Source organism: Ochotona curzoniae, unplaced genomic scaffold (genome assembly GCF_017591425.1).
Source record: "Ochotona curzoniae isolate NIBS_2020 unplaced genomic scaffold, NIBS_Ocur_1.0 contig_3190, whole genome shotgun sequence".
Lineage (NCBI taxonomy): Eukaryota > Metazoa > Chordata > Mammalia > Lagomorpha > Ochotonidae > Ochotona > Ochotona curzoniae.
Window position 1 is genome coordinate 21,141,897 of NW_024465751.1, and position 16,028 is coordinate 21,157,924.

At 40.1% G+C, this 16,028-nt stretch overlaps 1 protein-coding gene across 4 annotated transcripts in view; it reads left to right on the plus strand.

Annotated features, from left to right (window-relative positions):
* Positions 1-9,404, plus strand: part of RSPO2 (R-spondin 2) — a 168,880-nt gene extending 159,476 nt beyond the window's left edge. For all 4 annotated transcript variants that reach the window (XM_040979476.1, XM_040979475.1, XM_040979477.1 and 1 more), the window contains one exon: positions 9,289-9,404. In XM_040979476.1, the coding sequence (XP_040835410.1) occupies positions 9,289-9,404 (116 nt within the window). The remainder of the gene's footprint in view (positions 1-9,288) is intronic.
* The last annotated feature ends 6,624 nt before the right edge of the window (positions 9,405-16,028 follow it).

A 16,028-nucleotide genomic window follows, 5' to 3' on the forward strand; every position in this document is an offset into this window, starting at 1 on the left:
TGTTAAGTAGTACTCTTTGGCACATATTGGCATTACATTGTAGATATTTTTGCTTATTTACAAGTCAGTGTTTATAATTTTTTTATTAAGTTGCAGACTGGTGGTTATGATACTCAGCCACATGTGCCATCAGAGAAATGGGTGGGTTTTACAATGAGAGAGGTTCAAATCTTGTGGGGTACAGGAAGGGCCACACTTAGAATCCTGTGTGGAGCCTGCCTGTCCCTGTCTACACCGCGTTCACTGCCTGTAAGCCCTGCCCCTGGGGCAGGCACACTGGAAGCCCGCCGGGTAGCTCAGTTTGCTCTCTAGCTACTACAAGACACCATCACTTTCTTTTCACTTGTGTATTTCCAAGGTCCATAGAAATTGCGTTGAATCCAAATTCAATACATGCTTGCCCTATGACGCAGTCTTAAATGTCTTGTCTTAGATGATTTTTTTTTTCATTTAGTTAATGGTTATTGATTTGAGAACAAGAAGAAGGTATTAAATCCTCATTCTAATGGAATTAGCTTAAAAGTTATGTCCTGTTATAATATGAAGTCATCTGTGAAGGAATTTGAAATTCTTTTTTTGGCTATATCACAGCTCATAATCAAATGAAAACTGTAGTATCAGGTTCTGTGCAAAACCCAATGCTTTCTCTGATTTGATCTAGGAGTGCTAAATGAGCCTGATAATTCTCTGACTATTTTGCTTATTCTGAGTCACTTTAGGGCAGGGAAGTACACAACATTCTGGCTGCTGGGGTGTGTGTGTGTGTGTGTGTGTTTGTGTGTGTGTGTGTGTTTCATGGTATTTAAGTACATGGGCTGGTGCGTGAAGGACTCAGAGCTGGCTGCTGGGGTGTGTGTGTGTGTATGTGTGTTTCATGGTATTTAAGTACATGGGCTGGTGCATGAAGGACTCAGAGCTGGCTGCTGGTGTGTGTGTGTGTGTGTGTGTGTGTGTGTGTGTGTGCGTGTGTGTGTTTCATGGTATTTAAGTACATGGGCTGGTGCGTGAAGGACTCAGAGCTGGCTGCTGGGGTGTGTGTGTGTGCGTGTGTGTGTGTGTGTGTGTGTGTTTCATGGTATTTAAGTACATGGGCTGGTGCGTGAAGGACTCAGAGCTGGCTGCGCCGTAAGCCTGTCCATCATCTCCTTTACCCCTGCCCAACAGCTTTCTACTCTGTGTTTTGCTAAAAGGTAAGCAAACGATTACGCAACAAATCAATGCACAACAAATTTATAGACGGTTTTGCAGGTTAAGTTGTCATTTACGCAGCACGGAACAATTCCTATAGGATTTTTGAAGTTAGAGTGAGGCCATTGATCTTTCTCACAGAACTCAGAGCAACAGTGGTTAGCTTTTACTAGTTCTCAACTTTGAAAAATAGCTCTTGTCCGGCGACTTTCAGAGCAGTGGGCGTGTGTATTAGAGAGAAATGTAAGTGGCTGCTTGAAGACCAGCTCTGCTGCTGATTAGCCACAGGAACCCAGGGGTGGGAGATGTCACTTCAGATTTTCTGTACTTACCTTGAATCATTGTTCAGCCACGCGGCACAGGTGGGCTAGGGCCGGGCACAGCACGTGTCTGCCACGCTTGGCACCTCCGCACGTGCCCCAGCGTGGCTCATGTGATTGTGTGCGGCAAGGCTGACGTGGGCAGAATCATTTCTCAGGAATCGCCAGCAAGTGATCGTTTTAACAGTTCTAACAACAAGGGGTTAACGTCCCTGTAAGGAAGTGGTGCCACGGGTTTGTAGATAATACTTCCCCTTCAGTCACTGTCTGCCTAGCAGCCTCATCTTATTTTTCTTCTCTCATTAGAACCCTAGACTGTCAGAAACGGTTCCCATAGCGGTGCATTGCTCTTGTTCCTAGCGTGGTATTTGGGTCTTGTAACTTATTCTTTAGTTCCATGAAGAGTTTACCTCTAAGCTAGGAGGTAAAATGTGTCTAATTGGGACTGAAATAAATAATTTAAAAATCTGGACCCCTAAAGGTTCCCTTGTATATTTTCATCTTAATACAGAAACATAATGCTTAACCAAGACTTACAATGAAGTGAATTACTGCCCTCTTGTGGTAGAAACAGGTATTCATATTTACATTGTTTCTGGTGGCCGGTGGTGGGGTGGTAGAGGGGAGGGGAGTGTTATTTCATTTTTCAGCAATGAAGCTGCTCTACAGTGAGCCTGAATTATTTATGAGAAGAATTTTAGAGTGCTTAAACTGCTTCTACTTGTTCTCACTCGTCTTCAAGTCATCCCGTGTTTGAGCAATTTTGCTTCTGTTTGAAGTGTCAGTTACCCAAGAACTGAAGTCAGATCAAATAGAAAGACACTCCCTTTCTAGGGAGCAAACCCGGCTTGCATTCAAGAGGCTTTGTTGTGGTCCTTACTGCTCCAGATGAGGTGGTAAGAGCTTGGAAATATCTGAAAGTTTGTGCTATAGACCTAGAACTAAGATCCCCACCAGGGCTGTTAGATAAGGAAGTTGAAATACTCTGTGCAGGAAATTTAATAAAAAACAATTGATAAAGTTTTCTTGAACCTTCAGGACTCACCGTTCTTCCATACTTTCTCATGATGAAGTGGAGCAATTTTAAAAATCAGGGTTTTTCACCTAAGGAGATGTTTGTATACAAGAACGCTTCAGGAAGTTCACGGACAATGCAAAGTGTGGTATGTGTCCTAGGCATGGCCCTCTGTCTATGCTGCCAGCAACAGATGCTCAGCGATGCTCAGGGTGGCATCTTCCATTCCTACCATCAAATTAAGCAGTCTTTATGCGGCACAACAAACTTATCTTTGCCATGTTTTACATCAACATGCAGCAAACTTTCAAGATGAAAGAAGCACAGAGGGACTTCTCACTCAGTCAAACTGGTTTATTTGAATTCGTTTTTATAGATGAATGGAAACCCAGGAAGGTCGTGAATATTTTCAGTTCTGGCGTCTTGAGTGATTTTCAGGGAAAGCTGTCACACACGTGTTTGGATCATGGCCACCCCTCATTAATGCCTACCTGTAGGTCATTGCCAGATTGTCAAGTTCAAAGCACACGTCCCTTCCTAAGCATGCGAGGGTAAAACTACCGCTTGCGAGCTTCCTAATCTATGGCTTGACATGCAAGCGGTCCTGTTCAGTGGACTTCTCGTTTTTAACACAACCAATATTTGTTGGTTTGTCTACAGGTAATATTTTTCTCAAAACTGGATCATAGCAAATAAGCATTGGAGGGTTAGATGTTTCTGTTCCTTTCAAAACATACTTCAAAACAAGGATGGCTTCCCAATGAAACTATTGAATTTATCTGGACAATAGATGCTGGACTCTCCACATGGTCCATGCCCACAATGATGGAATCATGACTGGTTACGATTTGTACTACTGTAACAATATGGAGGAATTCAATATGGGGGGAGGGCTTGAGGAGGGGGTGGGGGAATCCCAGAACCTATGAAACTGTGTCATAAAATGATATAAAAATAATAAAAGCCGCTGTTATATTACCTGAAAAAAAAACTTCTCTACCAGTGAAATTCTAGTGAAAAGAGGTTTACATACACACACACATACAGATGGATGTAAGTAAAAATGCGTCTCCCAGAGCTTGGCATGATAAGGAGTGAGAATGGTTTTATTTTCTTTCCCCCTTAGCCGCTTATCTGACTTCTGATGTCACATGGGCAACCTGTGCACTTTTTGAAACAATTGTAAACAAATTTAAAGTTTCATATCACAAAAAAAAAATCAAGGTGATGGCTAATGAAATGAAATTTCACAATTTAACAGGTTTTCAATAACTTTGGGAAAATGGAATAAAAATAGTAAATTTTCCGTGAATTTTTGAAGTTCTCTCTCATATACACAGAGAACATTATATTATATTATATACCATCTGCAGTGTTTGTTCGATGAAAAGTTTGTTATTTTCAACTGTTATTGACGGTGGGAACATTTGTATGTTAGACTCTACTGAATACTGTGGTACATTCCAGGCCTAACCATATTTGTCTCCTGGGACCACCTTCTAGAATAAGAAAGTTTAATGAACTGCTATCCATTCTTAAGGTTTTCCTAGAGCTTGATCCAGTGGCTCATGCTTTTGTATCTTAGATCCAACTGTGACATTTTGCAAAGAACTCTGCATCACGGTAGGTGCGACTTTGTAGTACAGCCTTTTTCTCTCCTGACCATTTAAGCTAAGTTTTAAGAATCTGAAAAAGACCTCTGCAGAAGAGTTAAAATACAAACTCCTTAAATATACAGCTAAAAATGCATCTTACTGCTCAGCAATCACAAAATGCAAGTCATGAAAAATCGCAGTTGGGCATTTAGGTAATTTACAATTTTTTTCAGTGTTATGAGTAATAAACATTTCTATGTATAAATTTTATTCAAGTTTTTCCTAGAATAGACTCCTAGATACAAGTTATGGATACATTTAATGTTTTTGTACCAGTTGCCAGATCGTTTTTAAGAAAGGTAGTATCCATTTTATAGTCTCTTAATACATCCTGATGCCTGTCTCATTATATACTTGGAAATATTAGGTATTATTACTTTCAAGAACCTTTGTAGTAGCATCTGAAGCTCAAACACATTAGCCATTTTTATTTCCTTTCTGTGCTGTATTTAGGTCCCCTGTTTATTTTGATATGCACCTTGAAAATATTTTAGGAACCAGCTGGCATTTTCCAGAGAATCATGAATCATTCTTTAATAAATAAATCTGCTGCTACTCATTGTCAAACTTCAGTTGTCCATATGGCAAAAAGACCAATTCCTATTCATTATGCACAACTGAGTCTTTATGACTTTGTATGTGAAGTAAACTTTAGGTTGTGCCTGCAAAGAATCCTCTGCAATTGGCCAGCTTTGTAGGGTTGGTGGTTACACGGACGTGCTGTCTGTCTGTTCCTGCTGCTTCGAAGGATGCTGGAATCTCTTTGAGGCGACTCCCAAGTCTTCATGGTTGGGTTGGTACTGTAGCTAATCAGCCTAAACTGCTGTTTGTGGTGCTTGTATCCAGTGTGGTAGCACTGGTTTGGTTCCTGGTTGCTCCACTAGCAGTCCAGCTTCCTGCTAATGTGCTTGGACAGAAGTTCAAGTACTTGAACTCCTGCCACCCACAATGGGAGACCTAAGTGGGACTCTTGGCTTCAGCATGGCCCGGATCTGGGTGCTTTGGGTAGTTGGGAATCAATGAGCAGATAGAAGACATCTTCTGTCTTTCTCTGCTGCTCTGCCTTTCCACAGATCTTAAAATGAGTCTCACTGGAGGAGTTCATAGATGCGGGGAAGCCCAGGTTTCAAGTCACAGAATCACAGATGTATCAGAACTTAGTAAAGGATCAATCCTGATTGCAGGTCATCACTTTTGTCATAAGTACGGCTGTAACAATAGGTAATAGTTGCCATAATGGGGCTCTCTTAATGCGTATGCATATGTGTATAAGTGATAGCTTCAGAAAGTTCTTGGGGGAAAAGTGCAATGTGGATTTTCCATGAATTTCTGGAAGCTTCTTTGGCTGTGTGTTTGGAGGGGGAAGTTCAGGGGAGAGCAAGAGGGAAAGATCAAGAAAGTGGGAAGGTTTAAACTTTTATAGCTACGGATTTTCCCCTCAGTTCCCTTTTATTACATCTGTCCTTATCTAGGGAGGGGAAAAGCCATTGGAAGGCTGGTCTTGAATTTAGGAGCTTGTGAAATTTGTGCCTGACGAGTGGTAGTATTTTCAAAGCTTCGTGTAATTTGAGAGTTGTAGCGGTTATCTTGATGCAAAATAATCTACCCTCGTTATGATTCTAACAGCAGTAATCCACAGCTGAAGGATAGGAATATTTCTATAAGGAACCGTTCATCTTTTTCTGCACAGAAGTTGCTAGGCTATCCTGTTGGACCATTTCCACATGTGTGCAAGTCAATGTAATTATGTTGGCAAGAGTGGCTTTGATAGTATCTTTCAAGCTTTGCTCGTTTTCAGGATTCTGCTTGGCTGATGATTTTCTACGTCTTCCTTTCATTATCAGAACACAGGTTTCCACATGGTTTCCTAACTGTGTAGTGAAAGACGGCTGAAGTGTCTTCATTCTGTAAGTGTGGCAACTGGCAGTCACAAACATGACTCATCAACTCAGTTACATGAGCACGCCTGGCTAAAGGTTCCCTTCTCTGTGAAACCACATTACCTCCCTTTAAACACAGCCGCATCTGGGCCAACTCTGCAATCCCCCCATCGGTAGCAAAAAACGTTTCCTCTGCAGCACCCGTTCTGCCCGATTATGACGAGAATCACTTTGAGAATGCAGAAGTGGCCTTGAGAACTCACTGCCCAAGTTCTCAGTTTGATGAGCAGAACTAGTCCTTAATATGCTGGAGGTTGACAGTTGCCTTGTCACATTCAAACTGTTTCTTTGAGCCTAGATTTTATCCATCCCATGTCTGTACTTGAGAATATAAAAGTCAAAATTAAGCCCATGGGTTTCTCTTTGGGTGATGGGTAGGGCACTTCCTGTAGGTAGGACTGTGAAGCACTCTAACTTCCACAAGTCTTTCCAGGATTCAAATCTCATTCAAATCTCTTTATAAAGAGATCAAGTGGCACCAGAATTAGCACACTTATGCACCCTAGAGAACTTATTTTGAATCCTATAGAAAACAGGGGCATATATCCCAGCTTTTTTTGAAAGAATTATTTGTTTATTGCAAAGTCAGATATACAGAGAGGAAGATCTTTTGGGGTCACTTGGAGCGAATCATCAGTTAGCTTTAATCTAGTTTTCTTGTGGCTGTAAGTCTTAGGAAGATTCAGAAGAAAATGTATTTAAGATATCTTTATACTTTGAGTTGAACTTAGAGTTCAAACAATATACTGAGGAGCACACAACATGTTTTTCAATTGTCTTGGTATCTCTCTGATCTCCTCTGGCTCTTAAATATTTACAGTGTACTCAACATGAGAAATGGGATTGACCAAGACCAAAACGAATAGCCAAGCAATAGCAAAAAGAGGCTAACCAGGGAAGATCTGTATGGAAAACATTTAGAGTTGTAATTTGAGAAAGTGTGGCTAGTTAGGACTAATATCACTTAGTAACTTTTCTATTTCGGCAAAACTACAGATCCCTTTATATTGACATCTATATCAAATTGAGTAAATGACACGAAATTGGCGCTTTTAAAGTGAGTTTAGTCATTTTGCCTAGATTTGCTGTTAATAGTACACTTTCGAATTCCAATGGCATGATCTAGTTGAAGAACCAAATCATGAATGTGAAAAGCTTTCTTAAAATAAGTACACTTAAAATGTAATAATATTAGATTACTTTTTAAAGAAATTCCAGGTTGTGTATAAATTAAGCATAAACCAAGCAATTTTTTAATGATTTCAATTAAAGTGCTTTGTTTTCTTGGTTCTTTACTTTCCTTACATAAACTTTTTCTTAAGACTTTATAATTGAAGCCTTTAAAATATGCTATTTTAAATGTTTCATCTCTGCCCTCATTACATATATCTCATCATTAGAGATAATGTTACTAAATAGTTATAGCTTTACAGCTGTTTTGATTAATGATTGCCTGGACTACAGTTTCATCAGCTAGGATTAACTTCATTTAAAGATGGCAAAACGCCACCATAACATTAGTACCAGAATTTAATGAGAAACAGAAGTTAACTTCAAGGACTTTTATAATTTAATATGGGAGATGAGCATGTTCTCATTATTTTAACGTTGCATCCTATTAAAAACTTATCTTTTTTTCTTGTGATAAAAACTTCATTCAGCAAACATTCGTGGAATACTAACTATGTGATGGTTCCTGTGGTAGGTGCTTGGTGAATGAGACTGTTTTTTCTTCCTCAAGCAAAACAGACCTTTTCTGCTAAGAGTATAGATGAGAAACACCTTCATTTCAAAAATTTCATGGCCGCTCACAATCTTGCATGACATGGTTCCCTAGGCACACATCTCCTTAATTTCCAGCCAATTTCTCTCTATATATTTCACATCAGCCACTCTCTCCACTGTCTAGATTGAGAAGTTGGCCAACCGCATTCTGGAACATTGAGTTTCGTAGGTTGGATGCATGACAAATGTCCCAATGTGGTACTGACTCCCCATCTTGTTCAACAGCTACATTTTACAGGAATGCACACCTATGTGTTGTAGAACTGTGCAATAAAATCAGAAGAAAGGAAGGCAGGAGAGGAAGAACAGTTACTAACATTTCTGGTCTACTGGGGAAAGATTTCCTTTCGTGAACGTGCAACAGTGTTGATGTTAACTTCTCTCTAAGGCAGACCTTTAATACATTTTCTGTTGTAAAAAATTCTCATGGTTTCTATGTGTTTAGAGTCTAGAGGGCAATGGGTGGATCAAAACCAATACTTTTATTCCTTATACATACTGGAAAACTTATGTACCCATATTTGCAAAGAATGTGAGGCCTTTCTATGTCAGACTATAGAACATCACTGCATGGTGAACAAAGCAAAATAGATCAGCAGCAAAAGGAAGCTGCATCCAAAGATTTCTAATGCAGGAAAACCTCGGCTATTTAGCTTGTGGTCTGGGCTTCCTAGTGGCTAAGGCAAAGAGGGGAAATAGGATAACTTGGTGTGTGTTCTTGGTAGTAGGATAACTACCACCAGTTCATTAGAAGAAGCCAGCATTATTTTTGCTCTCTGATTTCCTTATCAAAATTTATATGTAAAACACATAATGAATGATGTTTTCGTGAATTTTCATAGGAAATGAAAAAATACTCCCATATGTCACTTCATCTATTGGCATGCAGAGGGCATGCAGTGAACACTGTTGAAAGCAATGCATTGTTTGCTTCTCTCTCTCAAGGGGCAGAGAAGGGGAGTTTGAAACGCCTGGTGTATTTACTGTAGATATGTGCTTATTTTCTTTTGACCCACTGACATATGGAGCAGTAGAAAGATGTAAAGATGTCTAGTAAAGGGTAGCATTGTTAAAAGTAGGAGGGGATAAATGAAATTTTTGTGGCAGGATGATATTTGAGAGACCGATCAGGCCACTGGGAGGTTTTTAAATATGCCAGTTCCCTGTAATAGGGAGATCAGTCTCTGCTTTAGACAGCATATCCAATTTAGTAAATTATTATTATTCCGTCAAAATTAATGTGAACAATTTTCTCTTTGAGGCTGCTTTTTCCATAGGTGATGTTTTCCAGATGGGCTTTGTTCAAAAACTCTCCATGTTTTGTGCTTTCTTTTCTAGAGAAAGCCTTTTCTGACCAATCTGCCTTTCTCTTTCCCCCGTTGCAGGGAAGAGACCACCCAAAGCAAAGGAGAAGAGGAACAAGAAGAAGAAGAGGAAGCTGATAGACAGGGCCCAGGAGCAGCACAGTGTGTTCCTGGCCACAGACAGAGCGAGTCAGTAAAAGACAAGACACAGACAATGGATCTGGATTTTGTTTTGTTTTGTTTTTGGTTTGTTTCGCAAAGGTGCACAAAGCTACTCTCCACTCCAGCGCGCTGGGGAAACGGCATCTGTTGCTGCTCTGACCAGTGTGTGTTTCCAGTATCATTGTGAAAGTAAGAGCCACAGGAGTGGTTTCTTGGTTATTTATGTTTTGATTTGAATCTGGAGACTGTGAAGCAGGAGCTTGTGAGCCTGACTCAGTGGAAGCAGGCACATGATTGGCTCGCTGTGTGCCGAGAGGATCCATCCCTGGTTCCAAAGCACTTGTGAGGTGTGAGGTGGCCCATCATGGCTGGAGGAGGGACTCATGCCTATTTATGTGAAAGATACTTGGCAGGCGAAGCAGTGTTCACCTGTGACCTTTGTCTGTCCCAATGTGCATTTTTTGAGGATAAGTGTATGTGGATGCCTGCTTCGTATTACCCTTGGTGTCCCAGCGTCCGTGACCTTCCAACTGTTGGATGATGAAACTGCTTGTAATTGGGGATGTGCTATGGAAATTCCTGCTCAGTTCCACAGCAGCTCTAACATGTACATATTCTGCTGGGGCTATGTAGAAAGCTCTTCTTTACTGTATATTTATGCTTCCTTGTACGTAACAAGTCATACCAGATGAATATGATGTCACGTTGTTTCTAGTGGTTCCTAACCATTGTCTTAAATAACTGTTCTAGGTTATATATGCAAGTGGACAAGTATTTTGCTGCCTCTTGAAAAAAAATTGGGAGGGGGGTGGGCTTGTTTCTCATTGTAAAAATAGGATAAGCTAGTTTGTACATAGCCAATGCCCAGTGTCAAAACAGTTATGGACAGACCTTCCCCACTCCATGTGTCCCCCACGCAAATAAGGCAGCATGTGGCATTTGGCCATCAGAAGAGTCTAGGATAGGATGAGTTTATGAAAGACAACTGAAAACATGAGGAATTGCATGCACTTACTTGAAGAACTCCCTGTGCCATTTTATGGGCTACCTGGAGAATTTGTCACACCTAATTATTCGACTTAAGAAATTGCTAACATTCCCCAAGTTTCACTGATAGGGCATCTCATTATATCCCTGATCACTGTCGACATTACCTTCGCGAAACCATGCATGGAATTTGACTAAACCAGAGTGAATTCCAACAACTACCAGTCAGATCTCAACAGCTCTGCATTGAGTCAGAAACTTTCAGATCCAAAATGGGAGAAACAGGATGAAATTCTCCCAGGTACCATTCAGAATAATACTTTCCAAAACAGTTCCTTGGGGACAACCTGTTCTTAGAGGGTCATGAATTCTTAAAAAAAAAAAATCAATCTTCCTGATCAAGGAAAAAATTAAACAAAAAAGAAATGTTTGCAGATTATTGGAGAAATAATCAAAGCAAGGGAAAGCCTTTGTCTCACCTTGCGTTGGCAAAACTACCTCTTCAGTATTTTTGTTTGATAGTTGAGTCAAAAGCATCTTCCCAGTATCCATGTCATATGCAGCGTTGTGGAAATACTGTTCTCAGAGACAATAAGCCATATATGAATGTTGTATACAACTTTAGCGTTGGCAGTTAGTCCTCAATTGTTCCCCTCCTTCACATCTGTTGATGCTATACTCCTAGTTACCAAGTGGGGAGGGGGTCTCCTTTGTAGAGTTCTTCATTGTTAATAAGTCAATACTTGTTCTGTTTCTGGGATGTTCTTTTTTGTGCATTAAAAAACTTCAAAAGTATGTTTGGTGAAGATTTTTTTTTGTTGTAAAAATGTGCAGTTGGGATAAAAATGAAATTCTTTAACTATTAAACCCCCCCAAGTAATTGTTATTTTTTAAAAGAAAACAAAATGGAAAAGCAATGTTAGCAGTTATATCTAGGACACTAGCTAAAGTCAGGTTGCCTAGTCCAAGCAATCTCCAGTTTCAACTTATCTGTGAGATGAGGATCAGTTACCTACCTACAGGGATGTAATTGACTGAGTAGTACATCTCTAGGGCGGTATTTGAAGAACTAAATTGGGTAAAATGTGTAAAGAACAGTATAACAGCAACAGTATTAGCAAAAACTATGCCCATTACCTGTTATTACCTCTTTCACTGGATATTTACTCTCTCAGACACATTGGTTTCTCTTTAACAAAATAGACTATATTTCTGAGTGTATTGGTACCCTTCAATGTATTACTTTGATTCCTAGAAAATATCTACTAAACTTCTATTCTTGGAGATTATATATATATATATATAATGTTGTATTTTCAAGTTTCCCCCAGAAACCCAGCTTATAAAGCAATATATGCACAGATAGGAATTACTGAATTGACTGAGGCACTGCCAATGACATAAACCAACCTGGATGTTCAAACAAGAAATATAACAGCAGGGATTGGTTGCAAAAATGAACAAAGGGCAAAAAAGCTAGCATAGATAAGCAGCACAGCCCTGAAATTAGTAATGCCAGGAAGCCACTCTTTCCCTGAGTTAGAGGATAACAAGGAGAAGTGGAGTTTCCACAATCCAGAGGTGAAGTCCTCCTTGTTAGAATTAGTACCAAAGCAGGAGCTGGAGTAAGAAGTGGGACTGGCAGAAGGAACAAGGACCAAGGATAAAGAACCTGTTAGGATCATCTCTAATAATGTCATTACTGTGGAAAGATCGCTTGGATCAGAGTGAGAAGAAGATACCCTGGGGCTCCCCACCTCCCAGCTTCAGTTTCCCAGCAGCGCTGCTCTTGTCCAGTTGTTCCCAGTAACTGAAAGTGATATGTTCTCTATGAAGCATACAGTAGATCTAAGTAGACACACAAAATAGCATAATCATAACCTTGCCTTCCTGGTTTAATACTTAATATCTTTACCTGTTTAAACAAAGATTCTTGTTCTTATCACTTATTCCCACTGCTCTTTTCAACTAGTCATTAGATTTTATGTGTATGTGGGAACAATCTCTTGACGTTCTCTGTACTCCTTCGCTCTCCTTACTCTACGTCTAATTCTGTTTCTCTTCTGGACTCATCAATTACACCTAAATATTCTTGTCCCAATAAATAGACACCCCAGACATGAACCCACACATCTTAAACCAACTAATTCTTGACAAATTAACTAAAACAAATCCTGACAGAAAGAATTGTCTCTAATGGTGCTGATAAAATTAGATATATGCTTGTGGAAATAAGAAACAAGATCACTACTTTTCACCTTATGCAAAAATCAACTCTAAGATCAAGAATCTAAATGTACAACCTGACACCATCAAATTACTAGCAGAAAACATCAGGAACACCTTGCAGTACGTAGACATAGGCAAATACTTTTTAGAGAGGACCCCACAAGCATAGGCATTTAAAGCAAAAAAATACACAAATGGGACTACATCAAGCTAAGATGTTTCCATAATGCAAGGGAAACAAAGTGAAGAGACAACCAATAGAATGAGAGAAAATATTCAAAAATTACACAACAGGTAGGATTAATATCCAGGATTTACAGGGAACACCAAAACAAGAAACCCAGTTAAGAAATTGGCAAAGGACATAAATAGGTATTTTTCAAATGCTGTAGTTCAAAGGTCTGATAGATACATGAAAAATACTCAGGTTCTCTAGCGATTAGGGAAATGCAACTAAAAACCACAATGAGATTCTACCCGGTTCTGGTGAGAATAGCCTACATAAAAAGTCCACAATGATCATCACTGGCAAGGATACATGGAAAAAGGCACCCTAATCCATGGTCAGTGGGAATGTAAACTAGCGCCGCCCCTGTGGAAGTCAGTATGGAGATTCCTCAGACAGCTGAAGATAGCTCTCCCGCAGGACCCGGCCATCCCAATCCTAGAAGTATATCCACACGAAATGGAATCTGCCTAGGAGAGATACCCACAACCCCATGTTTATCACAGCACAACTTACATTGCCTAGGCTTGGAAGGAACCGAAATAGCCATTGACGGATGAATGGATAAAGAAAATGTGGTACATGGTACACTTACTTCACAGAATAATACTCAGCGAAGAAAGAGAATGAAATCTTACCATGTGCAACAAAATGGACCCTCTGGAAACTATTAGGCTTAGTGAAATAAGCCAGTCCGTAAAAGACAAATATCAGATGTTCTCCCTGGTCTGAGACAACTAACAGCACATAGACACACAACTACGGACTCTACTAAGCACATTAGCATACTGGGAAACAACAGATGTCTACAGCATGTACCTTTCCTTCTGAATGACAGAACTCCCATTACTATTTTAAATTATACTTTTACATTTTTTTCCACATTTGTAATATTAGAATACATTTACATATTCGAAAATTAAGCCTGTAACAGTAAAATGAATTATGCCATTGTAGAAACTTGGGGACAAATAATAACAGGAGGATATTGGAAGGGAGAAGGCAGAGAGAGGGAGGAGGTGTGGTCCCCTGTGCGTGTAAATCTGTATAAGGGAAAAAAACAACTGTGTTAAAAGAATCTTGTTACCAGCTTCACTCACTTGAAAACTTCATTTGTATTTCTACCACTTAACTTTCTACTGACATATTTAGCCTTCTGTTGTCTTGCTCAAACAGCTTCCCTTTTCTTACTTTTTCACGTAAGTATAGTGGTTTTAAAACATCCTCTTCATCCATGTAACACGGAGATTCAAAAAAGACAAACACTGAGATGATTTTTCCCCTCCAAAGACTCCAGTGTTTCTTTACCAGTAAACTTGGGCATGCTCACCGTATGATTGATACCTCTTGACTCGTGAAGGCATACATTTAAGGGTAAACTTGCCTTTAAGAGTAAGCGGTTGGCTTCATTTCATTTGGATAAATTTACAGTAGTGGGGATGGCTGGATCATATGGGAGATTTATTTAAAAATCTGAGAAATCTCCTTTGTGTCTTCTATAGTGATTCCATTCATTTACATTCCCACCAACAGTGGATTAGAGTCCCTCTCACCCTGCCCCATCCTCATCAGTATTTATTTACATATTTAAAGAGCAAATGGTTGGGACAAGCATTATAATATACTGGGTTGAGATGATCAGGAATCAGTGCTGTGACAGAGTGAGCAGAGCTGTTACCTATAGTGCTGTGTATCAGATGCGTGCTGGTTCAAGTCCCAGATGCTCCACTTTTAATCCACCTTCCTAATGCATTTGGACAAGCACTGGAAGAATCTCCTGGCTTTGGAGCAGCCTATCTGTGGCTATAGTGGCCATTTGGAGAGTGAAATAGTAGATGGATGATCTCTATCTCCATCTCCCTTTCAAATAAAGATAAGATCTTACAGAAAAATATCACTGGGAACGCTCACACCCCATACTGGAGGGCCAGTCTGAGTTTTGTCTTCACTGTTAATCCAGCTTCCTGCTCAGGCACCCTAGGTGACAGCAGATTATGGATTGAGTGTTGAGCCACTATCATCCAGGTGGGAGAACTAACTGGAGTTCAGATTCTTGGTCTGGCCTCACCCTGGTGTGTTGTGGTTGTTTGGGGAATGAACCAAGGAATGACAGGTAGCGTTCTCTCTATCTCTGTGTTTTTCTTCTGTTCCAGTAGATGATACAATAATGAAGGAGGTACAAAAGGTCATGGGAAATGTATATTTTTAAAATATTATTTGTGTACCAGTGAGAGTACTTATTTGCCAGTACATTTCCCTAAGTATCCCTAGAGGCCAGGCCAGGGCTGGACCAAGCTGAACATGAGAGCCATGAACCCAATCCATGTGGTCGCAGGGACCCAAGGACCTCGGTCATCAATGCTATTTCCAGAATGCAACAGCAGGAAACTGTAATCAGGAGCTGGGTAGGTAAGCATTGTAAGACTAAGTTCAAGCACCCATGTCCACGTTATCCTACAGTTTCATAAAACAAACAAACTTAAAAGGATGGGCCATGCCCAAGCCAGGAGTCAGGAGCTCCATGTGGAGGAGCCGTAGTACTTGGACCATGACCAAACATCTGGATCAGAAGCAGGACAGCCAGGACTCAAACCAACATTCTCATATGGGATGCTAGCCACGCAGCTGGTGGATTAGCCTGCTGCACCAGGACGCTGAGCCCTTAATTAGACTTTTCCATGAACACTTGAAAGCTCTCTTGTTGAACAGTCTGATTATTGTATATTGTAAAAAGACTAAATCAGATCTACATTTAGTTTGTGATGGAATGTTATAACAAAATGCCATGTGCAGGCTCCTCCAGCTCTAGCAGGCATTGTTAAATTATAATCTGAGCAAAATAAACAGAGAAAATCCTAATCATTCCAAGCCAACACAAGCAACAGATTGGAGCCGACAGAGAAGTTACATTTTGCTTCTCAGGTTCAAGTGGAAGCCCCAGAGAGCGACAGCTTTCTTCACCCAGAAATTCTTCAGAACATCCCCTCTAGTGTTTTATATAACCTTTCCACTGAAGTATACTTCAAGGCAGAGAAAAGAAAATTTAGAACTCTGAATTTATAAATTATATAGGTATTTTAGTCTTCATAACACAAACGTTTGTGCAGAATCAGCACGTTGCTCAGTAAAAATGGCTGTGTGTTTTTAAATGCACAATTATCCCCCTAATCTTCAACATCCCCTGAAGCAAGGGGAGGAGTGACTTAGAGCAAAATCA